Below are 21,170 nucleotides of genomic sequence, written 5' to 3' on the forward strand. Positions count from 1 at the left end.
GAGCATGGAGGCGCGATCGAAGCAAGCCGGATACCACCCAGCGTCACCCCAGTTCATGATCCAGAGATCGCCGTTATTATCACGAACGAGGTTGTGCGGCTGGAGATTATAGTGTGTGAATACAAGTGGGAGTTTTTCAGCCATCGGGCCATTTTAACGGCCCATTCCATCTCCTCTTGTGCTTTTTTTTTATTGTGTCGGAGTACTGCCCACCAGAAATTGACCACCCTGGCGATATCTGTGCCTGTGATGGCGCCCGTTGGCAAGCCGGCTTCGTCGAAGTCTTAAAATCTTAGGGAACGAGAGACTCCTGATACCTCCTGCGTATTTATTAGTTGTCCGATGCATAGTTTCTAATACGTCTCGCAGCTGGAGGGCCAACCTGATTGTTTCCTTCATATCGATTCGAGGGAAAAGATCGTGTAAAGTTTCGCCTGGAATATGTTCGAAAATACATAGAGTATATGTACGCGGACTTCTAGTTGGATTGGGTCTCTTAATTGCCCGTACGATTGGAGATCTGTAAAAGCAGGTCTGTTCCACAATCTCCATCGATGGTGTGATGTATAACCAGGTGATACACGTGTTAGTTCGTATGGGAGCCGGCATTCATCTATTAAATTGTTCGGTTCTTCGGGCGTCGGGTGGTATTCTAACCAGTCACAAAAGGAGGCATTTTCTCCGAGCCTCAAGTTTCTTGACCAAGCCTCGTAGTTCGTCATCCGGACAAGTTCTGGTTGCTTCGTCATCACTCTCTGCGCTAGTTTCGCAAAGCTTTTCTATGTGAGAAGCCATTCTTAGGTCAGTGTAAGTTTGCATAAATTAGAATCTTTGGGGATGTTGCGTAATAGATTGCGATTGGATCTGGACAAAAGGATAATGCAAACTAGGCGGAAGGCAATCTCTCAAATATAAAAACAAGGCTGGCTCGGATATCTCCTAAAACTTTGTGTGACGGTTTAGTATACAAGTTCGACGCATCGTATTTTAAATACCACGTGCGGTGACTCGATAGTGGATGATCAGTTAACTTATGGTAAATCGGTAAACTAAATTTAGGTTAAATCTACTACGACCTCTGTAAATAAAAAGAAAGAAAGAAAGAAAAAAAAGCTTTGGAGTACTATTGATCGCATTTTAGGGTTTGCCGCCGAGCTTTTTTTTGTCGAGGCAATTGAGCATATATAGGTATATCTGTGAGAACCTTAATATAAATATACACAACATAAATATATATTAGTCTGCCGCTAGCGAAGCAGTTGTGTTTCTTTCTTTCTTTCTTTCCACCATAGCACTACACCAGCCGTATACATACCTGACATCAATATCGCCACATCAGCGCTGCCAACAGCTAATATACTACAAAGATATATATTTTCAAGGCAAGTTGAGTCTGAGCATGCAAAGGTCCACCATTCCGTCCCTAATCGAGTTTGATCTCATCGGAATTACACGCATCCCACGAACGTACATCGCGGCTAGATACAGGAAACAATCTATTTTATATTTTACCCCTGATAATTATATAAGCATGCGTCAGAAATCTCTAAAGCAATTTACTAAAAATAGATATATACTTTTGGATGAACGCAATAATTAGTCGAATTGCTCGGGGACAACCAATCCCCAAATTCGGCGTCTCCCAACCGTTTTCTACGGCCAACCACGTGGCGGTACAACCACTCACAAAATCGTATGTGTCATGTTTTCAAAATACTTACTACTGAAACTAATATTTTGGAAATTTATAGCACGATACTAAGAGTACTGGCGAGGAGATTCGGGATGTACAAGCAAAATTAGCTAATCTAAAAGGGGAATGGGCCATCGTAAAAGAGCAATGGGCTGGCCTAAACGGGCAATGGGTCCTGCTTAAATGGGCCATAGGAGGAGTTACAACCTTGGTAAATCTTCTCTCTTTCTCATCTCTTTTTTATGTTTCATGTTTAGCTAATTTTTATTAACAGGTTCTGGGTCGTATCCTCTTTGATATCAACGTCATGATGAAGGTTACCGCACTCGATGATCAGGTTGCCGCCATCAACGAACAGTTGGTAGCGCAAAACGTGGATATCTAACACCTCTGGGAGGAAGCGAAAGAAACTAGACAGGAAATGAAAGAAATTAGAAAGGAAGTGAAAGAATTTAGAGAGGAGATGAAAGAATTTAGAAAGGAGATGAAGGCTGACATGGTGAAGCAAAAGGAAGAATTAATATCAGGTAAAATTGTTACTACAAAGCTGGAGGAAGCGATTGGTATCGGCCGATGTGATCAGGTCAGATGCAGGCTCCGAACCCAGGCACAGAAAACATTATAAAAATATTATTAAGCCTGTATATAGTAAATACCTTGCCAAATTCCAAAGGAAACTCCGCCCTGCCATTTCAGAGCTTTAGAACTATTACACACTTTTCGAGTTGTCTACAGTAATACTACGCACTACTAAGGCCGATTACGACAGATCAGGAGCTGAACAAGATGATTGATAATACTAATAGCAAGCCGTGGCAAGACCCGACCATGGGCAAGAACTTTTGACCCTTCACTATATGGATAGAATATCTGCAGTTGACGAGCTGTATAATCTGCGGGGTTGTGCTTGCCGTTAGTCATATTCCACCTCTTCCCCACCAAAATCCTTCTCAGCTCCAAATTGTTATAGATATCTGCTCAATACTCCAGAATCTATGTCATTCTTATGTCACCTCAAGGGCTCCTATAACACTCAATATAATATTGGGTACGCTGAAAAAAGAGCCGTCCTCCATAGATCCAAAATTGTAAAATTTCAACCCAAAAGCGTCTAAATCCACAAACTCGGAGTTACCCAAAGAAAATGAGAACAAGGCCAATAATCTTTCTCAAAGCTCAAGATGAACATTCAACGTCGAGGACTAAAGTTGTTGTTAAGCATCCATACCTAGCTAAAAAAACGAGTAGCCACGCTCACTCACAAAAACAGCTGCAGGCTTAAAAAATCTTCTAAAACCCTAACCTTAATATTATGCTCCTCAAAATTATTTATAGACTGTTAATCTAGAAACTCCTATCCCCAGGTGACCTCAAACTCAATAACTGGCCCACTGAATTTATCTATCTACAAACTGCTCGCTAGTGTGTAACAGGGGAAGCAGGCGAAAATGAATGTGCTATTGTACGGGCCTTCGGTCTGATAGCTATGAATATGGCTCCAACCTGCTCTCGATACTCTCTTTAAACAATTTCTTTGGTAATCTCAATTGATAGGCCCTTTTTTTAGCAGAGCATGACCACCAAGCCAAAGAGCAGAAACTTTCTCAGAATCCAATCTCACAGAACCTGCCCCCCCCCCCCGGCGGCCCATATCTACTAAGCCAAAGAGCAGAAACTCCCTCAGAACCTAATTTTACAAAGCCTCCCTGTAAAATTGGGTTCTGAGGGAGTTTCTGCTCTTTGGCTTGGTATTTATGGGACGGAGGGAGCTCTGTTGGATTGGGTTCTGAGAACGTTTCTACTCTTTGACTTGGTGGATATGGGGCGGAGGGAGCAGGTTCTGTGAGATTGGATTTTGAGAAAGTTTCTGTTCTTTATATAGCTTTGTAGATATGGGACGAAGGGAAAACACATGCGATCTCATTGGCTTATGAGCTTATGCGCGCATTATACACGAAACTGCGCATTATATCAGATGTGAGTATTTTGGAACAATCAAAAAATGCAACATACTTTGCTGCATCAAATATACTCGGTTCTAGTGTTTTGGGATAGGTGCTGTTTTTGTGGATCAGGTTGTGTTGATCCTGTTGTATCTTGGAGTAAGGCAGCTCTCGTTCTCATTTAATTCCCGTCAATCCCTGCACCATATTCAGGACTCGAGTCAGAAACTCTCAGCTTCGAACGTTTCCGCTCGTAACGATGCATATGTATGCACGGCTATGCCGGTATCAGTTCCTTCCCAAGCTTCTTGGAATGCAATGCAATAAACCGTGCAGGATCACGAAGGCATATACGGAGATAGCGCCAGGGTGGAACTGTTAGCTATTAACTGATATATACGAATTATAGGCCTATGAATTGCCTCTATGCTCCTTTAAGCCAAAGCTGTGCTGGATCTGGTGTAGTACTGCGGCATCGATGGTTTTGCAGTTGTAGGAGAGTTCAGATATTTTGGCGGCGCCACAGAGCTCGTGAAGAAAGATGTCTGCAGAAGTTTTGACGATCACCGAAGTAATCATATTGTCTCAGAGTCTAAACTAACTACTTCCTTTCCGGAAAGAGGCTTGCATGGCTAGGGTATGTAGAAAGAATTACCAATTACGAGATAGAACTCTGCACGTTGAAGCTCAATTTGGTGAGTGTACTTGAGCGATTGAGTACTTTGAATGGTGGAACATCTCTGTTACCAATCAGCTATGGAATTTTTGATCCTGATCCACCGCTGGATTCCGGTGATCTACGGAAGAAGGGCCCATCGCAATATGAATTGGCATGTGGGGTATTTCCAGTTAGCGCAAACCGCCTACCAGGCTAGCCGAGTCGGGCATTGAAATGCGGGTCGGGAGGTGTGATTTCGTTCCGTGCGCCTGTTTCTGAACATTATTCTGTGGTGTTTTTGCAATTGCCCCGCTACTATATTGAGGACTCTAGGCTCGATTTCAAAACAGATTGCTGAATCCCCAACCATTGATCCACTTTGACTAAGTACTTAGGTACGTATCGTCAGGACTATGAACCTACGAGGATGGAAGCTGGAAGGTTGTTCGTTCGGGAACTCTAGCTAACCTACTTTGGAATGGGCCTTGACGGTACGGCCGGAACGTCAGTTACAACCGAGAATCAGCAGGCGTGGAAGGAAGAACTAGCGACAATCTCGAGCACCCGGGCCTTTATGCGATGGATTAGATTGGAAGCTTCTTGACTTGGAATGAAAGGTTATGATTTGATGAACAATTTCAAAGCCTTCGCTAGCTCCCGTAAATTGTAGTAGGCTGGGTTGATCGTTCGACTGCCATGTGGGGATGTATACATTGCAGACCGATTAGAACTGGGAACAGAGCACAGGAGTGGAGAATGAAAAACCGACGGAGAGAAAAGCGATTAGGATCAAGAACAACAGTGAAGTTATGCCTCTACGAGTCTAGACCAAGTCACATTAGCAGGGATTTAGATTCGACCCTTGGTGGATACAATTGAAGAGCGGATATCACGAAACCATATCGTTCCTTCGACCTACTAGGCCGACGTGGGAGTTTTTTGTCTTACAATGCTTTCTTCTTTTTCTTTCCTACTGGCGCTCGAAGATATATAAACTGAACAGAAAGTCCAAGGAATTTTTTTTTCTGAAGATTGCCATTCCCTTTGCTATCAGTTCCTAGTCCTGTGATAGCACCCGGTCAAGATGAAGTCCTCAGTTTTCTCCTTTGCTGCCTCACTGGCGCTCCAGTATATCGGAGCTGCGCAAGCCGGCGTTATTACGCCGCTGTCGCCTACAGTTTCGATTAAGAATGGGACTGTGCATGGTATTAAAGACTATGTTTGGAACCAGGATTACTTCTTGGGTATTCCATATGCGCGCCCACCTGTTGGGCCACTTCGATTCCGTCCCCCACAGCACATCAATACTAAGCTTGGGAACATTCAAGCTAAGAAGTATGGAGTTCACTGCTTTGGATTCGGGGTATGTGGTAAATCCCTTCATAGCCTTTTTTTCCCCTAAAAATCTAGTATGCTAACATTGGTTACATAGTGGGATCAAGACGGCTTTGAGCAGTCTGAAGACTGCTTAACCCTCAACATTTTTCGGCCAGCCGGTATTTCATCGAATGCTAAGCTCCCAGTTGCGATTTGGATCCATGGCGGTGGATTTATGGGAGGGGGTGCACCAGACCCACGATATAACATGACATGGATGGTGGATCAGTCTGCACAAATTGGGTCACCGATTATTGGAGTCACGATCAACTATAGGCTGAGTGGCTGGGGCTTTTTGGCTGGTTCTGAAGTTGAGGGAACTCAAAATCTCAATGCTGGATTGAAGGATCAGCGATTGGCCATGCATTGGGTCAAGGAAAATATTAGAGCCTTCGGTGGTGACCCTGCCAAAGTTACTATCTTTGGTGAATCTGCTGGTGGCACCTCCATTGGATTGCAACAAATTGCCTTCAACGGCCGCGATGACGGCCTCTTCCGCGGTGCCATCCAGCAGAGCGGCAGTGCTATCTCTTGGGGTCCCACCTCTTCCCCTAAGGACTTCCAGGAAGACTTTGATGCGGTTGTGGCGGCTGCCAGTTGCGCCGACCAACCTAGCCCCTTGAACTGTCTGCGAAATGCTCCCGCTGCCACCCTTAATGCTGTGTTTGCTGACCAGTGGTGGCAGCCCGTCATCGATGGACAGTTTCTAACGGAATACGGCAGCCAAGCCTTGAAAAATGGGAGGTATGTTAAGGTGCCAACCATTGTTGGTACTACTAGCGACGAGGGTGCTTCATTTGGAACGATTGGAGCTAACAACGACACGGATATTGCCAACTATTTCGGTAAGCAATGAAACCTTCCGAGCAGATCCTAGTAGAAGCTAATTAAAAACATATACTGACGTGAAATCCCCCTAGCCGGTGCTTCTAAATGGTCTTCTGCCACCATCCAAGAGCTCCTTACCCTCTACCCAGCCGACGTCTCCATCCCCCCAGCTGAGAACTTCACTGGCCAGGATGACGGAACTTCGATAAATGGTGCTGCTTACCATCGTGCTGCCGCTTTTGTTGGCGATTTTATGTTCATCGCCAACCGCCGACACACCGCCGAAATCCTTTCCTCCCAGGGCGTGCCAGTCTGGAGCTTCCGATTCCGTGCCCTTTGTAACGGCATCGAAGCATATGAAGGTGCAGGCCATTTCTCAGAAGTTGGATTCGTTTTCCATAATCTTAACGGTGAGGGTTATGTCGGTCCTTATGACAATGGGAATCCACTTGGTGGACCGAAGGCGGCAGAATACGCTGGCCTCGCGGACTTCATGTCCAGGAGCTGGATTAGATTTATTGCTCACCGGGATCCGAGAGTTGGCACTAGCTCTTCGGATTTGAAGTGGGTGCCTTATGGGCATGGGGCTGGAAAGAGGCAGATCGTTTTTGATATTATTAGCACTGGTGGTTCTTATATTGAGACTGATGACTATAGACAGGAGGGGATCGCGTTTATGAATGAGTATGCTCTTCAGACGCACAGGTAGAACTTTGGGGTTGGGGAAAGAACGAGCAGATAGGGAAAGGATATGTATAATTATTAATGTATCACGTATAAGAAATATTCAATTGAGTACATAATTAAGCACCGAGATTCAATACTTTCTCTCGGGTAGTTACCGCATGGGATTTGCAAACTTGACGAGCTTTTGGATTGTTCTAGATCCTAAGACGTTCTATAAAGTAGTTGAATCACCTTAATTGATTCAAAGGCTATAAATTTGAAGGTAGGCGCTCTTTTCTCGGAAACCCTCGGTGTCCTGTACGGTATTTCCAACGTGTGTCGACATATTTGGCGACATGCTGGCGAGCTAGGCGTCGTGTAGGTAATTATAATTGTCTGGTTCTCGGGACTTTATCATTACGCTCTTGAGAGTTCCAGATTATATGAGAAGCTCATGTTTCCTTGGGCTTTAGACAATTTAGATTGAAGTACTTAGTGATATATCGAGGTCGTTAGATAATAATAGTCCTTAGTCTCGTACCTAGAGTCCTAACTCTGGGGTAGAAGGGTGTCGTGGGTGGTTTAGGGTTGTTGCGTTTTTTGTGTTGCAGAATGTTCCGGCAGGCAGCAGGATTCCAAAACCTAACCTGGTCTCGCCTTCAGCTTCCTAACCTCGCCCTCGTCTTCTCTCAACCTCCTAGACTTCACCGAATCCCTAACTACACCCAATTCCCTAAAACGCGCCCTCGTTTTAACGTATACTTCCAATCGACAACCTAACGACTCGCTATATCCCCGTCTCGTCGCCAAATTTACACCATGGCCGACAACGGGTCCATTCTCGATCGCGCCCTCGACGAGATCGTGGCCGACAGATCTGTATGTACCCGCGCAAACCCCTGACCATGTTAGCTCGCATCCAAGAAATCTCACTGATATTTCTGCCTGCTTCAGACAAACAATCGAAATCGCAGACGCGGTCCTGGAAATCGTACTCCTAGAGATGGCGTTTCAAAGGTGCGGCGCTCCTCCATTTCCTCTGCTGCAGTGTAACACAAAACTAATCCTAGAGCTTTCTAGGCGTGTTCTCCTCTTCCTCCTCCTCCTCCTCCCTCCTGCTCCTCATACTCTTGATATATTACCATCATCACCTACCTCATATTGAACCTGTATTGGTTGGCAAACTGTGCCCCTGTGTTACCTATGTGACACTCGAACACCTCGCCACTATTGCATCATCTTGCTGTTAGCCAGGACAAGCCGTCCATCAGAGCACCCTACAGAGCTGTCGCCTCTAGCTCTCGCCCTCTAGCATTTTAGTCAGCTGCTTGTTCCTTTCACAAGCCTCGACAGCCTTACAGCTATGGCAATTGGCACCTCCGACGCTTACCTTTATTTACCACGACGAGGGGGGAAACGACCTGGATGATAACATATCGTCTTCTTACATTACAACACATTCCTGACCAAATATTTGCGCTTTTTTTCGTCGACTCTACTGCTTTCTCTCTCCACTTACAGACTGTGCTAACCCTTCTTGGGCTTCTTTCTCCCGGTGATTCTTTACAGCAACCTCGCCCTCAACGTGATCCTCCTCGGTATATATATCTCTTCATAAACCTCTGTTTGGAATACTTGCCACTGAGTGGGATGCTAACATTATTTTCTTTTCCTTTTGTCAGAGGTAATTGGGTCCATGATAAATACGATGATGGCAACAACCACCGCTCTAGAGAACCCCGTGGCGATGGTGGAAACCGCGAACCTCATCGGTATGACGTCAATTTCCTAGGACATATGTGATTTACGGTTGCTAACCAACATCGCAGTAGCTCGAAAATTCGTGTCGAAAATCTCCACTATGACATCGGAGAGGCTGATTTGAGGGTATGTTCTGACATGGCCGATTAACAACTTATAAAGGGCAATTGCTAAAGTCTTGGGGAATAGGATGTCTTTGGCCGTGTTGGTGACATCCGCAGGATCGATATTACGTATGTACCAATGCTTTTAATCTACGTTTACCCGCTCTAACTAACATCTGTTTTTATATAGTTACGACAAGGCTGGGCGCTCTGAAGGCATTGCCCACATTATCTACGCAACTTCAGACGAGGCAAACCTCGCAGTCAGCGAATTCAACGGTGCAAATGCCAGAGGTACACCCATTCGGGTCAGACTTGCATCTCAGCATGAGCGGGGACCTGGTGGCCCTGGCGGACGACGAGGCGGTGGTCACGGGGGCGGAGAAGGCCGCTCGTTGTTCGAAAGAGTCTCCGGAGCACAGGATGCTGATATCGATGACAATTCTGGTCGCCGTTCGTCTCCACAGCGCAGAGGCGGCCCACCTAGAAATGTTCAAGAGATGAGACAGAATGCGAAAGAGTTGGGCATTGATCGTTATATCCCCGGTGACCGCAATGGATCGCGGGACCGAAAGCAGCCACCCAGACGTGGAGGGATGGGAGGCGAACGAGAGAGACGCCGTGATGGTGGTGGCCGCGGAGGTAGGGGCGGTGATAGGGGCGGTGATAGGGGCGGTGATAGGGGCGGTGATAGGGGCGGTGATAGGGGCGAGAGGGCTGGTGCTGCAAATCGACCAAAGAAGACAGCAGAGGAACTGGACGCTGAGATGAATGACTACTGGGGCGCTACTGGTGGAGATAGTACTGTCCAGAGTGCCTTTGGTCCGGGTGGAAGCGGAGAGATTGCTCTTCAGCAGCAACCGCAGAATGGAGACAGCACTTTCATGGCGGAGGTCAACGCTGCAGCTCAGTCCTCGGCAATAGATGTGGATGAGGACTTGTAGGCTGCGCGGCACAGGACCTTTTCAAAAGTTCCAACAATAGGCGGCCCGGACGATAGAATGCGGATTTGATCTACGAGGAGAAGAAACCTTTTTGCTTTTGAAACTTGTATTACTATTACACATATTCTTCTGACATTCGACGAAACATACGCATGAGATAGGAACGATATGAATCTTCTTTGTTTTTTTCGTTTGGTATAATAGAACGATCTTTCGCTTCCACTAGCAAACCCAAATTAAAATCTCCATTCAATATCAGCGTTCCTAGACTCTAGAGAGTAGCCAAGTTTCCCAAAATCTAGAGGCTAGTTCAACGAGACTAATGCATTGCAACAATCACACTCACGCATATTGAGTTTTTCAGCGCCCTGTACGCATACGGATGGGTTATATATGTCCTAAGCGCCATATATACTAAACGAAGGCCGGGGAGTCAAATTTTTGAAAGAAGTTCGATAGAAACTCGAGGCTATGATTGTTGGGGGTTAGACTCATGATACTTGCGTACCTGTTGTTCCTGGGCGGAAGTTCTAACATGTTGGAGCTAATACAAGATATAGATAGGTCGTTATCATGCGCGAATCGCAAATTCGAGTTCTCTTCGAAAAGACCAAGCCGGCCCAGAGCTGATTCCATACCTTTTTTCCCTTCCCTTTTCTTTTCTTTTCTTTTTTTTGCTCGGTTCTATTCCCATGAGACAGCGTTATTGCTCGAGGCTTGTTAAAATTTTGTTGCAGCGCCCTTGGCTTGCCTGCGTATACAGGCCCACAGATCATAACTAATCATCGGGTGGATATGAGCTCTTTTTCTTTCCGTTGGTGCATGTACCCAACAGCATGCCGATGCTTGGCCCGTATACCCAGGAATGTTAACATATTTATACCAAGTGCTATGTAACCATAAAACAAGGATTGGGCACTTGAGCCGACCCACACGGGAAGTCGAACTGAATAATAATTTTATCAATTCCCCCCAAATTGATCGATCGTACGGCCATCCTAATTAGTTGAGAATCAGGTTCTAATTCGCGTAGCCTTCTTGTAGAGAATCAAAGTTGAAATCTGAACAGGAGACAATTAGTTAGCTATATTGAATTCGTTATATGCTTAAAAAAAACAGAAAAAGCTGCAACTACAAATATTATGCATGTTGAGTTGTCTCCTGCGCACTTTTTAACCCAGCTATCGTCTGCTCGTGAATAGGGGGGGGGGGGGGTTTGTCTTAATATTACGGCGCCGCGCGGCCTTGGGTTCGAGCCTTGTTGAAATTCCAACAACGAAAATTTATGTATATGCATATAGGGTTGGTCAGCCGAAAAGGAGCTTTTTGGGCGGGCCTAAGATATTCCGGATGCGTTTCGTGCAAATGGAATCTCTGCAAAAAAAAAAAAAAAAAAACCCCTTACGGTTTTATTGATCAGTCGATAAGGACTCTGAGTTTGTGATAAATGGGCATTGGATGCAGACGTTGCTTTTGGTATAAATTTTCGATAGGAATTGCGCAAGGGATATTTTCGATTGATTGGGTATATCGAACCCCATTGTGTATTCCCTTGCTTCTGAGGGTTGAAACCATGCAAGCGAGCGAGGCTGGCTTTTGGGCAGGAGTCAGGCTGGACACGAGGCAGGTTATATCAACTGGCAACTATCGAGTCTTTTTTTAAGAGTTTTGAACACAAAGGACGAAGAGACTTTGACATGGTATGAAATGCTTCTCTTCTGCCAGCTGCCAGTTAGGTTTCATAACTAGTCTTTCCGAGCCGTTCAATTGGAATTTTGATCTATGCTTTCTGTCATATCTATATATGGTATATGGGGTAGTTATCTTCGAGAAACGTAGTGCTTAGTTATTTGATTCTGGCGTGTGGATTCAATGTATGTGTTATATTACACTAGAATATGAAGTTCTAGGCTGCTTTGAATCGAGTTGGGTATCCGGTGGGGGTTTCCCCTCGTGAAGGCGCCGATTCGTAACGTAGAATATAAGGTGAACGATCGCGTGAGTCGTGCCATGTGAATATACGTATACTATTTAATTCAACTTATTTCGATACTATCTCAGAATATGGTTAGGGCCGTTTTGAGATTCTGTGGTTTGCTGTCTTAATTTTGACCGCCTGGTAGAACAATACAAAGCGCTACAAGGGTGAGACGGCGAGATGTAGTCTTAAGGTATGTGCGCCCTATAAACACAAATAAGGATACATTTATATGACCCTGTATTTAGGTATCTGGGCTCTCTCGTGAGCTTCGTTAGTAGCGGGATTGGGATACACAGGTGCAAGATGGTTAGTTGGGTTAAAAATGGACGGGTTCCCGGCCATAATGAGTTGAATCTACATAGCTTTGCAGGTATAGTTTATAGTTGCGATGAAATTGGTATTATTGCTTGAAGCTACAGTATCCCCAGCATGACTACCACAATGCAGGGGTAATATCGTCCCCGTCATACTCATCAAACAGGCTCTGGATGTTGGTGTTACAGTTCTACCCAGGTCACAGCTGAAAGTTGTGTCGGTATCGGAATGTTGCTTCGATGGCCGGTTGGTTTTCGTTGACGGAAGCTTCTCTGACACAACCGCCGGCGGCTAGAGGAGTTCTTTTTGGGATGATAAACAGGACCGCAATCAGAGGTTTCTTCTTTTCTTAGGAGTGTAGAAGTCGGGTTTTCGGGTTGTGATTATTGCATATCCCAAAATGCTTTGATCGCTTCGTCGTTGGGATTGGGTAATACGGTCTGAGGTCCTGGCTTCTATGAAGCACGAGGTTTATGTGTTAGTGTATGGGCTGGTGAACCCAAAACCACAGGGGTCAAAGTTGGATGGTTTCAGGAGAATATGGAATAACCATGGTTGGTGATATTCTCTCGAGGTGGGTTCGTCTACTTACATTGGGCTGATCTAGCGTGGACGACAAAGGAACGGCAAGAGCAAAGTTGCAAGTAAGAATGGAGAGAAAGAAGAATGCCGAGGCCTGCATCGTCTATTATGATTTCCCCAGTATGCGCAGGGGTTCGAGCCGCAGAGCTGCAAACTAGCTTCTCATTTGGAATTGAGTATTGGAAGAAGGTCGGTAAGGTCGATTATATATATATTCGGAGAGGGGAACGTGCGAAGAAGAAAAAAAGATCTAAAAAGGTATCGAATCCGACAAGGTATTTCTCCACATACGCAAATCTTTAGAGATTTCAGGAAATAGACACGACTTTATAGATTTTAAGCTTGGGAGGAGCCGCGCCCGGAATCGTGACTAGGGTCATGCTCATTGTTTTCTGCATTCTTGTCCCCAAGAAGTATCGGTACTGCAATTCCGGAGGGCACTTGCCCGTTTTAGAGGCACCCAGCTGCGATTGGACAGGGTGGTGGGTCGGAATGTCTGGGCATATCAGCATTCTCCTTGATATCATGCAATAATGCTGGGCTTGAAAAAGCAAGCTGGGGGCATTCATTTCTTGGCGATGGGACAAGGAGTGAAACACTTGCAATCCAGGGGGTAGGTCTCACGAGATCGTGTTTTCTCTTCTTCACATTCAAATGGTTAAGTTTTGTAGGTTGTCGCGAAACGAGCCGCTTTGGGCCTTAGCGACATCGTCTGTCGGTGGATATACGTGACGTCAGTAGGTAGCTTTAATTTTCCACAGGTCCGCTAGCCGTTAGATTGCTGAGCGGGGCGTGACACATCTCGCATAAATCTTGATTCTCGTCAATTCTACGAAATTATGATAAAAGAACTTGGAATCGTCATCTTGGGTTATTTTGCTAGATGTCAAAAGATTGGGTATGTTTCGTTTAGCTCGAAACTCTGAGAGGGAATTTAACCTTAAAGTTGCAGTGGTTGACTTGAAATCGTGCCACAATGACTATGGTTACCAGCTGTACACTACGGTAGCGATGGCTCCACAATTGCGGGAATTACCAACTTTAGATATATGGAATCTATCGTACGATAATTATTTTTCCCGCTCTAATCGTCGACCGTATGAACAATTGTCTAAATCTATATCAGATCGATAGATCCGGATGTTGACGTTATCTCAAGCTGCAACTTACGATATATGTACGTCTCTTTCGATGCGCAGTCGTATATACGACGTAACTATCGCTTATGGCAGTTGCGGTTGTTCACGGGGCCAATCGGTAAAAACCTCAATGACGGAACGGGAAGTGATAATACTATGACAGTGTGGAACTCTGTGTTCATGCATGCATTGTGGCCGCCGATCTGGCTTGGCAATTTATACGATCGAGAGATGTGTATTCTGAACGCTAGTTTGGAAATTAATCTGGCCCGCGGAAATGGTTTTGAAAGAGTTTAAGTGGCTGGTGGTTATTCGTTTGTTTGATAAAGTGTTAGACATCATCATAGCGTAGGATCGTAAGGGTGGGTCATGGGAAAGTGTTCTTGATAATGCTAGGAGGTGGCAAATACGTTGTAGGTAAAGAATGATTCTGATGAAAATAATGTATGCCTAACTAGGTGCTATTCTAAAGCTAGGAGTCTTGTTTAAGTTAATTGCCCACTTGTCATTCTTGATCAAACGGTATTCCAGACTGAACGAGACTTTATAAAAATTAATATACGATGCTTGTAAGTACGAATACACATCCATAGGGTATATAAAATACGTTAAACCCCGGTCCAAGCCTACAAAATAGAGTACCTCGACTGGCATTTGAGCCTTAAGTTTATAACTCCAAACAAAAAAGGAGCCAGAGCTTATAGAATATCAATCGTGTTATTACTCAGGACTTCGGAATTTCGGAGAATATTCACTCCGTCTAAACGGGTATCTGAGAATGGGGATATTGAACGAGGGAGAAGTACTGAGGAATTTGGTATTGGAAGAGCGAATACTGGGTAAATCAAGAGCCCGATCACGTATGCGAAGGCCGAAAAGCGTTGGAGTGTTGCGGTAGAATTATTCTCACCACACTTCGCCACCATTAAATCTTATTCTTCTGTATATAGTTGTACCCCATGATGTACCGACAAATTATGAAAGCCTACGAGCTATGGATCTGGCTATACAGCTGTGCAACAATGGGGGTAAAATATCTTAGAGTTGTTAGGATCCTAAGGATTGTCGGCGAATACAAGAAGCCTATGGTGCCACCCGGAGTCTAGGCTCTGTGCAACCGCGTGAATATAATGATTATTTGTCAAGGCAGCAATACCGGTAGCTGAAAGCTAACACAGTGCATCCATGGTTCCTTTTGCCCCTCAGAAAAACCAAGTATCTACTTTTGGACTGAATTACTCTCTTATTCTCCGATTCATGTCGATGTGGAACCTCTGGCCTCGATCCTTCTCGAGTTTCTGTGTTGAAGCCCTCGAAATACAACATGGTCACACAAAGAACCACACGTGACCTCAAATCTCTTGAGTTCATGAACCTTTTTGTTTCGCGTTCTGCAAGCCGTTTCCCAACCCCCCGTCCGAAGGCGCAAGTTTCCCACGGCTCGCGGTGCTGAACCCTTGAGTTCATATTGATTTCGTGGTAATGGTGATGACATTACCTAGATGGACCGCTGTCTGTTGTCGTGGTAACAAGAACATCCTTGATGCAACACCAACAATAACTAGCATCCGGCTTGGTCACCCCTCATTTGTATCCCGCATCTGCAGCAGCCAAGAATCTTCAAATTGAAAAAAAAAGGGTTCGGGTGTTTAGCCTTATCACATCGCTTCCGAAGTCTTGGGGCCTTTGATTGGAGTAGGTTATTAAATCTTGTACTTCTAAATATTCAAAGAGAACCATTGTTTGTGATACTTGGAACTCAGGATTTCGATATTCGAAGTTACCATTGGACACGAGACTACGACATACCGGACGTCGAATATTTACATTCTTGGAAATTGAAAATAGTACGACTGGAAGCTAGACTACCATCCAAACTTCACGAAACGATACCACCTCGAATCTAAACATCGCTCCCTCACCCATTTTGCTAATATCGACCCCCCGCCGCGGCCATGAAGGGCCGAATAGGACTTCGTATAACCTCCAGCATTCGTACGTCGCACTCAATCCCTCTCTACCTTATAATGCTAACACCCATTTCTAGTATTCCTCTTCTCCTTCATCCTCTTCCTCTCCGGCTGCATCCTCCAAAGACGATCAATGCACACTCTAGAACGTTACTACGACACAATGCCCCTCCCAGAAACCCACCCGCTAGCATTAGAAAAGAAACGACGGAAAATCCAAGCCGAGAATCCAACGCCTAGTAGTGGCAATAAAAACTATAATCACGGTGGTAATCAACGAATACTATCTACGTCATCGCGACAACGGACGTCTCAGGACTTAATATGGGAGCAGAGACAACAGCAGTTGGAAATGGAGTTACGGAGGGAGAAGGAGAGGTATAGGACCGTGGGATATGTTCAGTTGGTTGATGACTTTACGTCTGTTTGTTCTGCGGTGCTTACGTTCAACGATCTCGATCGGGTGGGGAGTAAAGCCTCACGGATATTGATATATCCCGAAAGCTGGGATATGCAACTCGAAATCTCAGAGTCTCAACAAAAGGAAGCACAAAAGACACTAGCTATCCAAGAAAAGACATTAAACAACAAACGAAAACAAAAGAATACCAAGAAAAAGAATAAGAAGAAAAATAAGAAGCAGGAGGAAGCAACGAAACCATCTCACGAAGAAGCAACAAATCCACTCGACCCACCACCGCTGATCCACGAAACATCAGCAGCAGATAAGTCACCACAATACCACACAGCAAGGAGACTACTCCACCTCGCTAGAATAAAACACTCCGCCATACTCCTACCGATGCCAGATGACACGGTTACCCCATTAGTACTGCTAAACATGACGGATTACAAACGATTGCTATATCTTCGACATCCAGCAGTTATTATGAAAAATATGGACGAAATGCTGTTACACTCTCCCGCGGCGGCGGTTTCGGCACCTAGAGATAGGGGTGGAGGGTTATCGTCAAATTTTTTAATGGTTGCACCGGAAGACGGGGAGTTGGAGTATGTGATGAAAAAGGGAGGGGTTATAACTAAGGATTTTGGGGGGTTGGGGAAAGTAGTGGAAAGGATTTATGCCGCTACGGCTATGATTCTTCCTCGGTGGCCTTATGAAATTTTTACATCCGACTTTTTCGATTCACCGGTTGGAAACGGTGGAAATCGAGCATCAACATGGTTACCATCGAAGGTACTAAACGAAGTATATTACATCTTCTTCGACGGTGGAAAGAAAACAAAAAACGGAGAATGGGAAAAAGTACCACAACCCTGGACACTCAAAAGTTTGGAAGAAGATGTAGCGCCAAGATGTCAATCGGCTCAAGAGATGGGGGATGGTGAAGAAAGGTGGGATTGTACAGCAAGGAATGTGTGGATGACGTTGTATGATGGGTACAGACAGCGAAGGATGGAGGTATGTGGGCTGGATTTGGAGGCGTAAAGAATGATTGAGTATTCTTTTGCATTTACCATCTTTTTTGGAGTTTGGTTTCGGCCTTGTTTAAATTTGCGGCAGGTATCCACGAAGTAATGAACATTGGTATGCCGGTACCGCATGGGGAGATATTGGTGTACCATACTTTGTTCGGTGGTAGGCAGCGGTCGGGACACATGGGGGTTAACTACGGCGTTCCTGGTGAGCATTTTGGTGATTTGTTTGCGGTTGCTTGATTTGAACGGTTTCTCTTTTTCTCTGGGTCTGTGGCATCATCGGTATGGTTTCAACTTGTATTTATCATCTGGTTCGGCGAGCTGTATCGTATATCAAAAGCATATGGTTTCCGTTAATAGCGGTGCGAAAGGCGTTCCATATAATCACCCTTACCACATCATGAAGTCCTCCGATCGAGGGTAATTTTTTCAATTTGTCTTCCCGAAAATATATCAAAGCAACCATATCAAAGATAACAAAAGTAACACTTCCTGATAAAAATGCCCAAAAACTAACGAATGAACCATTCAAGAACAGCGAATGGAGATTAAGGAAAACGCAAGGAAAAAAGAAACAAAATTCAACATCCCATTAACCCGCCACCCACCATTACCCGAAAGCCACGCACAAGAATAATATCCCAAAAGTTGTCCCATGAATTGATCTTACTTTCTCCGTTGTTAATGCACCTTACAAAAAAAATGGAAATGATGTAATTTTCCACGTAGCCACGGCTTTTCTGTTGACCCGCCCTTGAAGGCAGTTGCTGGGCCGTGTTTGTTCCTCTCAGCATCGTCCTCCAGAACCATCCAACCACCAGGATTTAGTTATTATTCTGGTTGTTCAAGATCCTGAGGATGTTGATGAAGAGGTTGATAATATCTAATAGTTATCCCACATGTTAACACAAATCTTCAGCGAGGGAAAAGGGGGCATTTTAAGACTTACCAAGATACAGACTAATAGCCGCAGCAACCTCCTCATCCGGTGTGAAGTGGTGCATAATCATCTGTGTATCCACCAACACGTACCCGGAGAAGATAACCACCGCGCCCACGCTGTAAACCATCTCGAACCCGCTTCCATGGCTAAAGAACATGCTAATGAAGCCAGCTCCGATCAAAATCCACAACGAGGTGAACAGAATCCCCTGCCATTGTGTAAAGTCGTATTTGGTCTGCAAGGCGAAGAGGGTTAGACCGGCGAAAACGACAGCGGTGATGACTACAGCTTCGAGCACGATTTTGGAGTCGTAGAAGGAGGTTATGACGGCGACGGAGTAGGCTTCGAAAGCGGTGAAGAGGCCGAGGAGGTAGTAGTTTGTTGGGTAGGTTTTACGTTTCATGTAGACTGCGATCTATGTTTGGAGGGACTCATGTTAGTTTGCTACTACCATTACTCGGTATGTTTTCTTTGCGTAACAGTTTACGCATACGGTGTGTGAGGCTGCGACTTTTGGTAGAGAAAGGGAGAAGGCTTACCAAAGCTCCGATGCTTCCCAACAAACTGATCCACATCATCCAGCCGTTTGTCTGAATCCATGTTTTGAAGCCGGCGGAGTAGAATGTAGCGGCGGAGACGATACCGGTGGCGAGGAGCTGGAAGAACAGAATGCTGTAGACTTTAGAAATGAAGCGTTGGCGGATCGCAAGGGATGATTCTGCGACGACAGTCTTGTAATCTGGTGGAAGAGCATCATCTGGTTGATCGAATCGCGGACTTCCGAGGAGCGGTTCGGCGGATTCTTGGGCTCGACTGCTGCTACCCGCTTCGTGGTAGGATGGGGGGGCTTCTTCGTCGTAGACATGGGCAGGCAAGGGGCCGGAGGCCTTCGATGGTGGTGATGCCATGGTGGTCGGTTCTTTGACGTGTAAATGCGAATAACAGGATAGAACCTGTGTATATATGTCAGACTGGTTGATTTCGAGAGAGGCGGAAGCGGGGACTCGACTTTCGAGTAGTTGTGGAGTTCGCGATGAGGTTGACGACGACTTTATTTGGTGGCGGGTGAATTGGAAGGTGGGATGAACCCGGCTGTGACGAGATGCCCGCCGCAACATAACAGGTTAGCCTAATCACGTGATCATACTATTGTGGAATGCCACAGTGTCAACGCAGGATTCACGGCAAGGATGCATAAATTTTGAAACTGGACCAAGGGATGCCTGAATACGAGTGCCGCAATTAGTTTCGCACCGGTAGGCTCGAATGGATACCTAGGCAAGCAATAGTGGACGGCAATCAAGACCCCACGATGAAATTAATTAACTCGTAATCTGCGATACAAAATTTCCGTTTCCCCATTTCCAACAGATGCAATTTTCGACTTGATAATCCCATTAAAAACGAATCCATCGAGACACAGAACCCATTAGCTTGTTACCGAGAATTAATGCGATGGATTGCGTAAAAGTCCCCAAGCAATCGATGACCACTCAAAAAATTAAAGCTATATAGAATAAATCCATCGGAATCATATCAAACTATGTTAATGCCGATGTACCAGAATCCTCCGCCCTCGAAATCCGTATGCTCGGGCGCTCATTCACAAACACCTAAACCACGGCTTCGGCTTCTCAACCTCGTCTTTTCCTTGTTTCCAAATCTTCCATACCGCCTATGAAACCAATGCATTGGTTTCCATCAGTGACTGCACCCGCAATGCCTCAAGGGGTCAATAACTCACCAGCAACCCACTCGCCAAAAACAAAATCGCACTAAAAAACGTAAACGTCTCAACCGCCGCCCAGCGACCACATTGATCTTTCGGCTATATAAAAATAAAACATCACAAGTCAGTAACCCCTCAGCATGGATCTAAAAGAGAGAGTGTGTGTGATACTAACCCGTCCGCTCAACCAAACCCCAAACCTAACCTCCAAATCCCACGCCTTCTCACACTCCATCCCGTCAACGATCCAATTGACCACAACCCCAAACCCCGCCAAATAAAACACAAAAAATCCCAGATCAACAGGGAAAAGTGTATATCTCCAGAATATTAGACATCCGAAGGAATAGATTAGCGAAGAGGAGGATATGATGGTGGTGTAGATGAATCGACCGTTTGGGGAAGAGATGTGGAAGTCTTTGAGGGTGTTGAGGTAGTGGCCTGAGATTCCGGTGATTATTATGGAGGTTAGAAGTTGGGAGAGGCGGAGGAGGAGAGAGAGGAGGCGGGGGAGGTAGAGTTGGGCTGCTGATGACATGGTGGGTTGTATTGTTCGGTTCGGTGGTTGCGATGGGTATTTGAGGTTAAAGATGATGAAGTTTCAAAGACCGATAAGAAGCTCGCTGAGCTGTAGTTTTCGTTGTAAATATTGTCAAGGTAGAAGAAACGAAATCGAAACCAGCAGAGTATAAGATAAGAAACTCGTGAACGATAAAATAGAACCCAAGGAGTTTGAAACGAAATACGAATTAAAAGATGTAAAGAACCGTAGATGAAAAAGTTAAGAATAAGAAGTCGACACAGCCAACTAACAAAGATTGAAATCAAGTGAACTACCGATCGGATGAGAGGGTCGAGAAGTCTCAGGGCCAAGCCGTGGTTTTATATCTCGAGGATCCTCGTAAACTTCCATAACAGTAAGGTATAAAAAAGAACTCGAGTCCAGGCGCTCGAAGTAGAGTCAGTTCGCTATCACCATCACACTTCATGCATACCATGAATTTCTAAAAATTACCATCCCAGGGTCCAGGACTCACAGACCTCGAGCTCGAGCTCGTCGTACTAGGATTCTAGTTAATAATTACGAACAAACCTCA

General features: G+C 45.2%; 6 protein-coding genes across 6 annotated transcripts; 4 read left to right on the top strand and 2 right to left on the bottom strand.

Annotated features, from left to right (window-relative positions):
• Nucleotides 1-1,033: 1,033 nt before the first annotated feature.
• On the top strand, nucleotides 1,034-2,078 carry DFL_009179 (uncharacterized protein; the record flags this gene model as incomplete). Its single annotated transcript, XM_067639026.1, has 4 exons — nucleotides 1,034-1,036; nucleotides 1,601-1,693; nucleotides 1,752-1,904; nucleotides 1,968-2,078. The coding sequence occupies 4 exons, from the start codon at nucleotides 1,034-1,036 to the stop codon at nucleotides 2,076-2,078; spliced, it is 360 nt and encodes a 119-aa protein (XP_067486856.1).
• A 3,300-nt stretch (nucleotides 2,079-5,378) lies between these two features.
• On the top strand, nucleotides 5,379-7,208 carry DFL_009180 (uncharacterized protein; the record flags this gene model as incomplete). Its single annotated transcript, XM_067639028.1, has 3 exons — nucleotides 5,379-5,657; nucleotides 5,727-6,516; nucleotides 6,592-7,208. 3 exons carry the CDS (start codon nucleotides 5,379-5,381, stop codon nucleotides 7,206-7,208), a joined length of 1,686 nt encoding a protein of 561 aa, XP_067486857.1.
• Nucleotides 7,209-7,984: 776 nt separating this feature from the next.
• DFL_009181 (uncharacterized protein) lies at nucleotides 7,985-9,974 on the top strand (the record flags this gene model as incomplete). Its single annotated transcript, XM_067639029.1, has 7 exons — nucleotides 7,985-8,044; nucleotides 8,120-8,182; nucleotides 8,735-8,763; nucleotides 8,848-8,937; nucleotides 8,995-9,052; nucleotides 9,116-9,159; nucleotides 9,221-9,974. 7 exons carry the CDS (start codon nucleotides 7,985-7,987, stop codon nucleotides 9,972-9,974), a joined length of 1,098 nt encoding a protein of 365 aa, XP_067486858.1.
• Nucleotides 9,975-15,946: 5,972 nt separating this feature from the next.
• Nucleotides 15,947-17,411, top strand: DFL_009182 (uncharacterized protein; the record flags this gene model as incomplete). The annotated part of the gene is made up of 2 exons (XM_067639030.1): nucleotides 15,947-15,986; nucleotides 16,039-17,411. The coding sequence occupies 2 exons, from the start codon at nucleotides 15,947-15,949 to the stop codon at nucleotides 17,409-17,411; spliced, it is 1,413 nt and encodes a 470-aa protein (XP_067486859.1).
• An 814-nt stretch (nucleotides 17,412-18,225) lies between these two features.
• Nucleotides 18,226-19,252, bottom strand: DFL_009183 (uncharacterized protein; the record flags this gene model as incomplete). The annotated part of the gene is made up of 3 exons (XM_067639031.1): nucleotides 18,226-18,284; nucleotides 18,351-18,759; nucleotides 18,884-19,252. 3 exons carry the CDS (start codon nucleotides 19,250-19,252, stop codon nucleotides 18,226-18,228), a joined length of 837 nt encoding a protein of 278 aa, XP_067486860.1.
• A 695-nt stretch (nucleotides 19,253-19,947) lies between these two features.
• Nucleotides 19,948-20,611, bottom strand: DFL_009184 (uncharacterized protein; the record flags this gene model as incomplete). Its single annotated transcript, XM_067639032.1, has 3 exons — nucleotides 19,948-20,019; nucleotides 20,089-20,172; nucleotides 20,249-20,611. The coding sequence occupies 3 exons, from the start codon at nucleotides 20,609-20,611 to the stop codon at nucleotides 19,948-19,950; spliced, it is 519 nt and encodes a 172-aa protein (XP_067486861.1).
• Between the last annotated feature and the right edge of the window lie 559 nt (nucleotides 20,612-21,170).

This window comes from Arthrobotrys flagrans (genome assembly GCF_004000055.1).
Source record: "Arthrobotrys flagrans strain CBS H-5679 chromosome Unknown unitig_1, whole genome shotgun sequence".
Classification (NCBI taxonomy): domain Eukaryota; kingdom Fungi; phylum Ascomycota; class Orbiliomycetes; order Orbiliales; family Orbiliaceae; genus Arthrobotrys; species Arthrobotrys flagrans.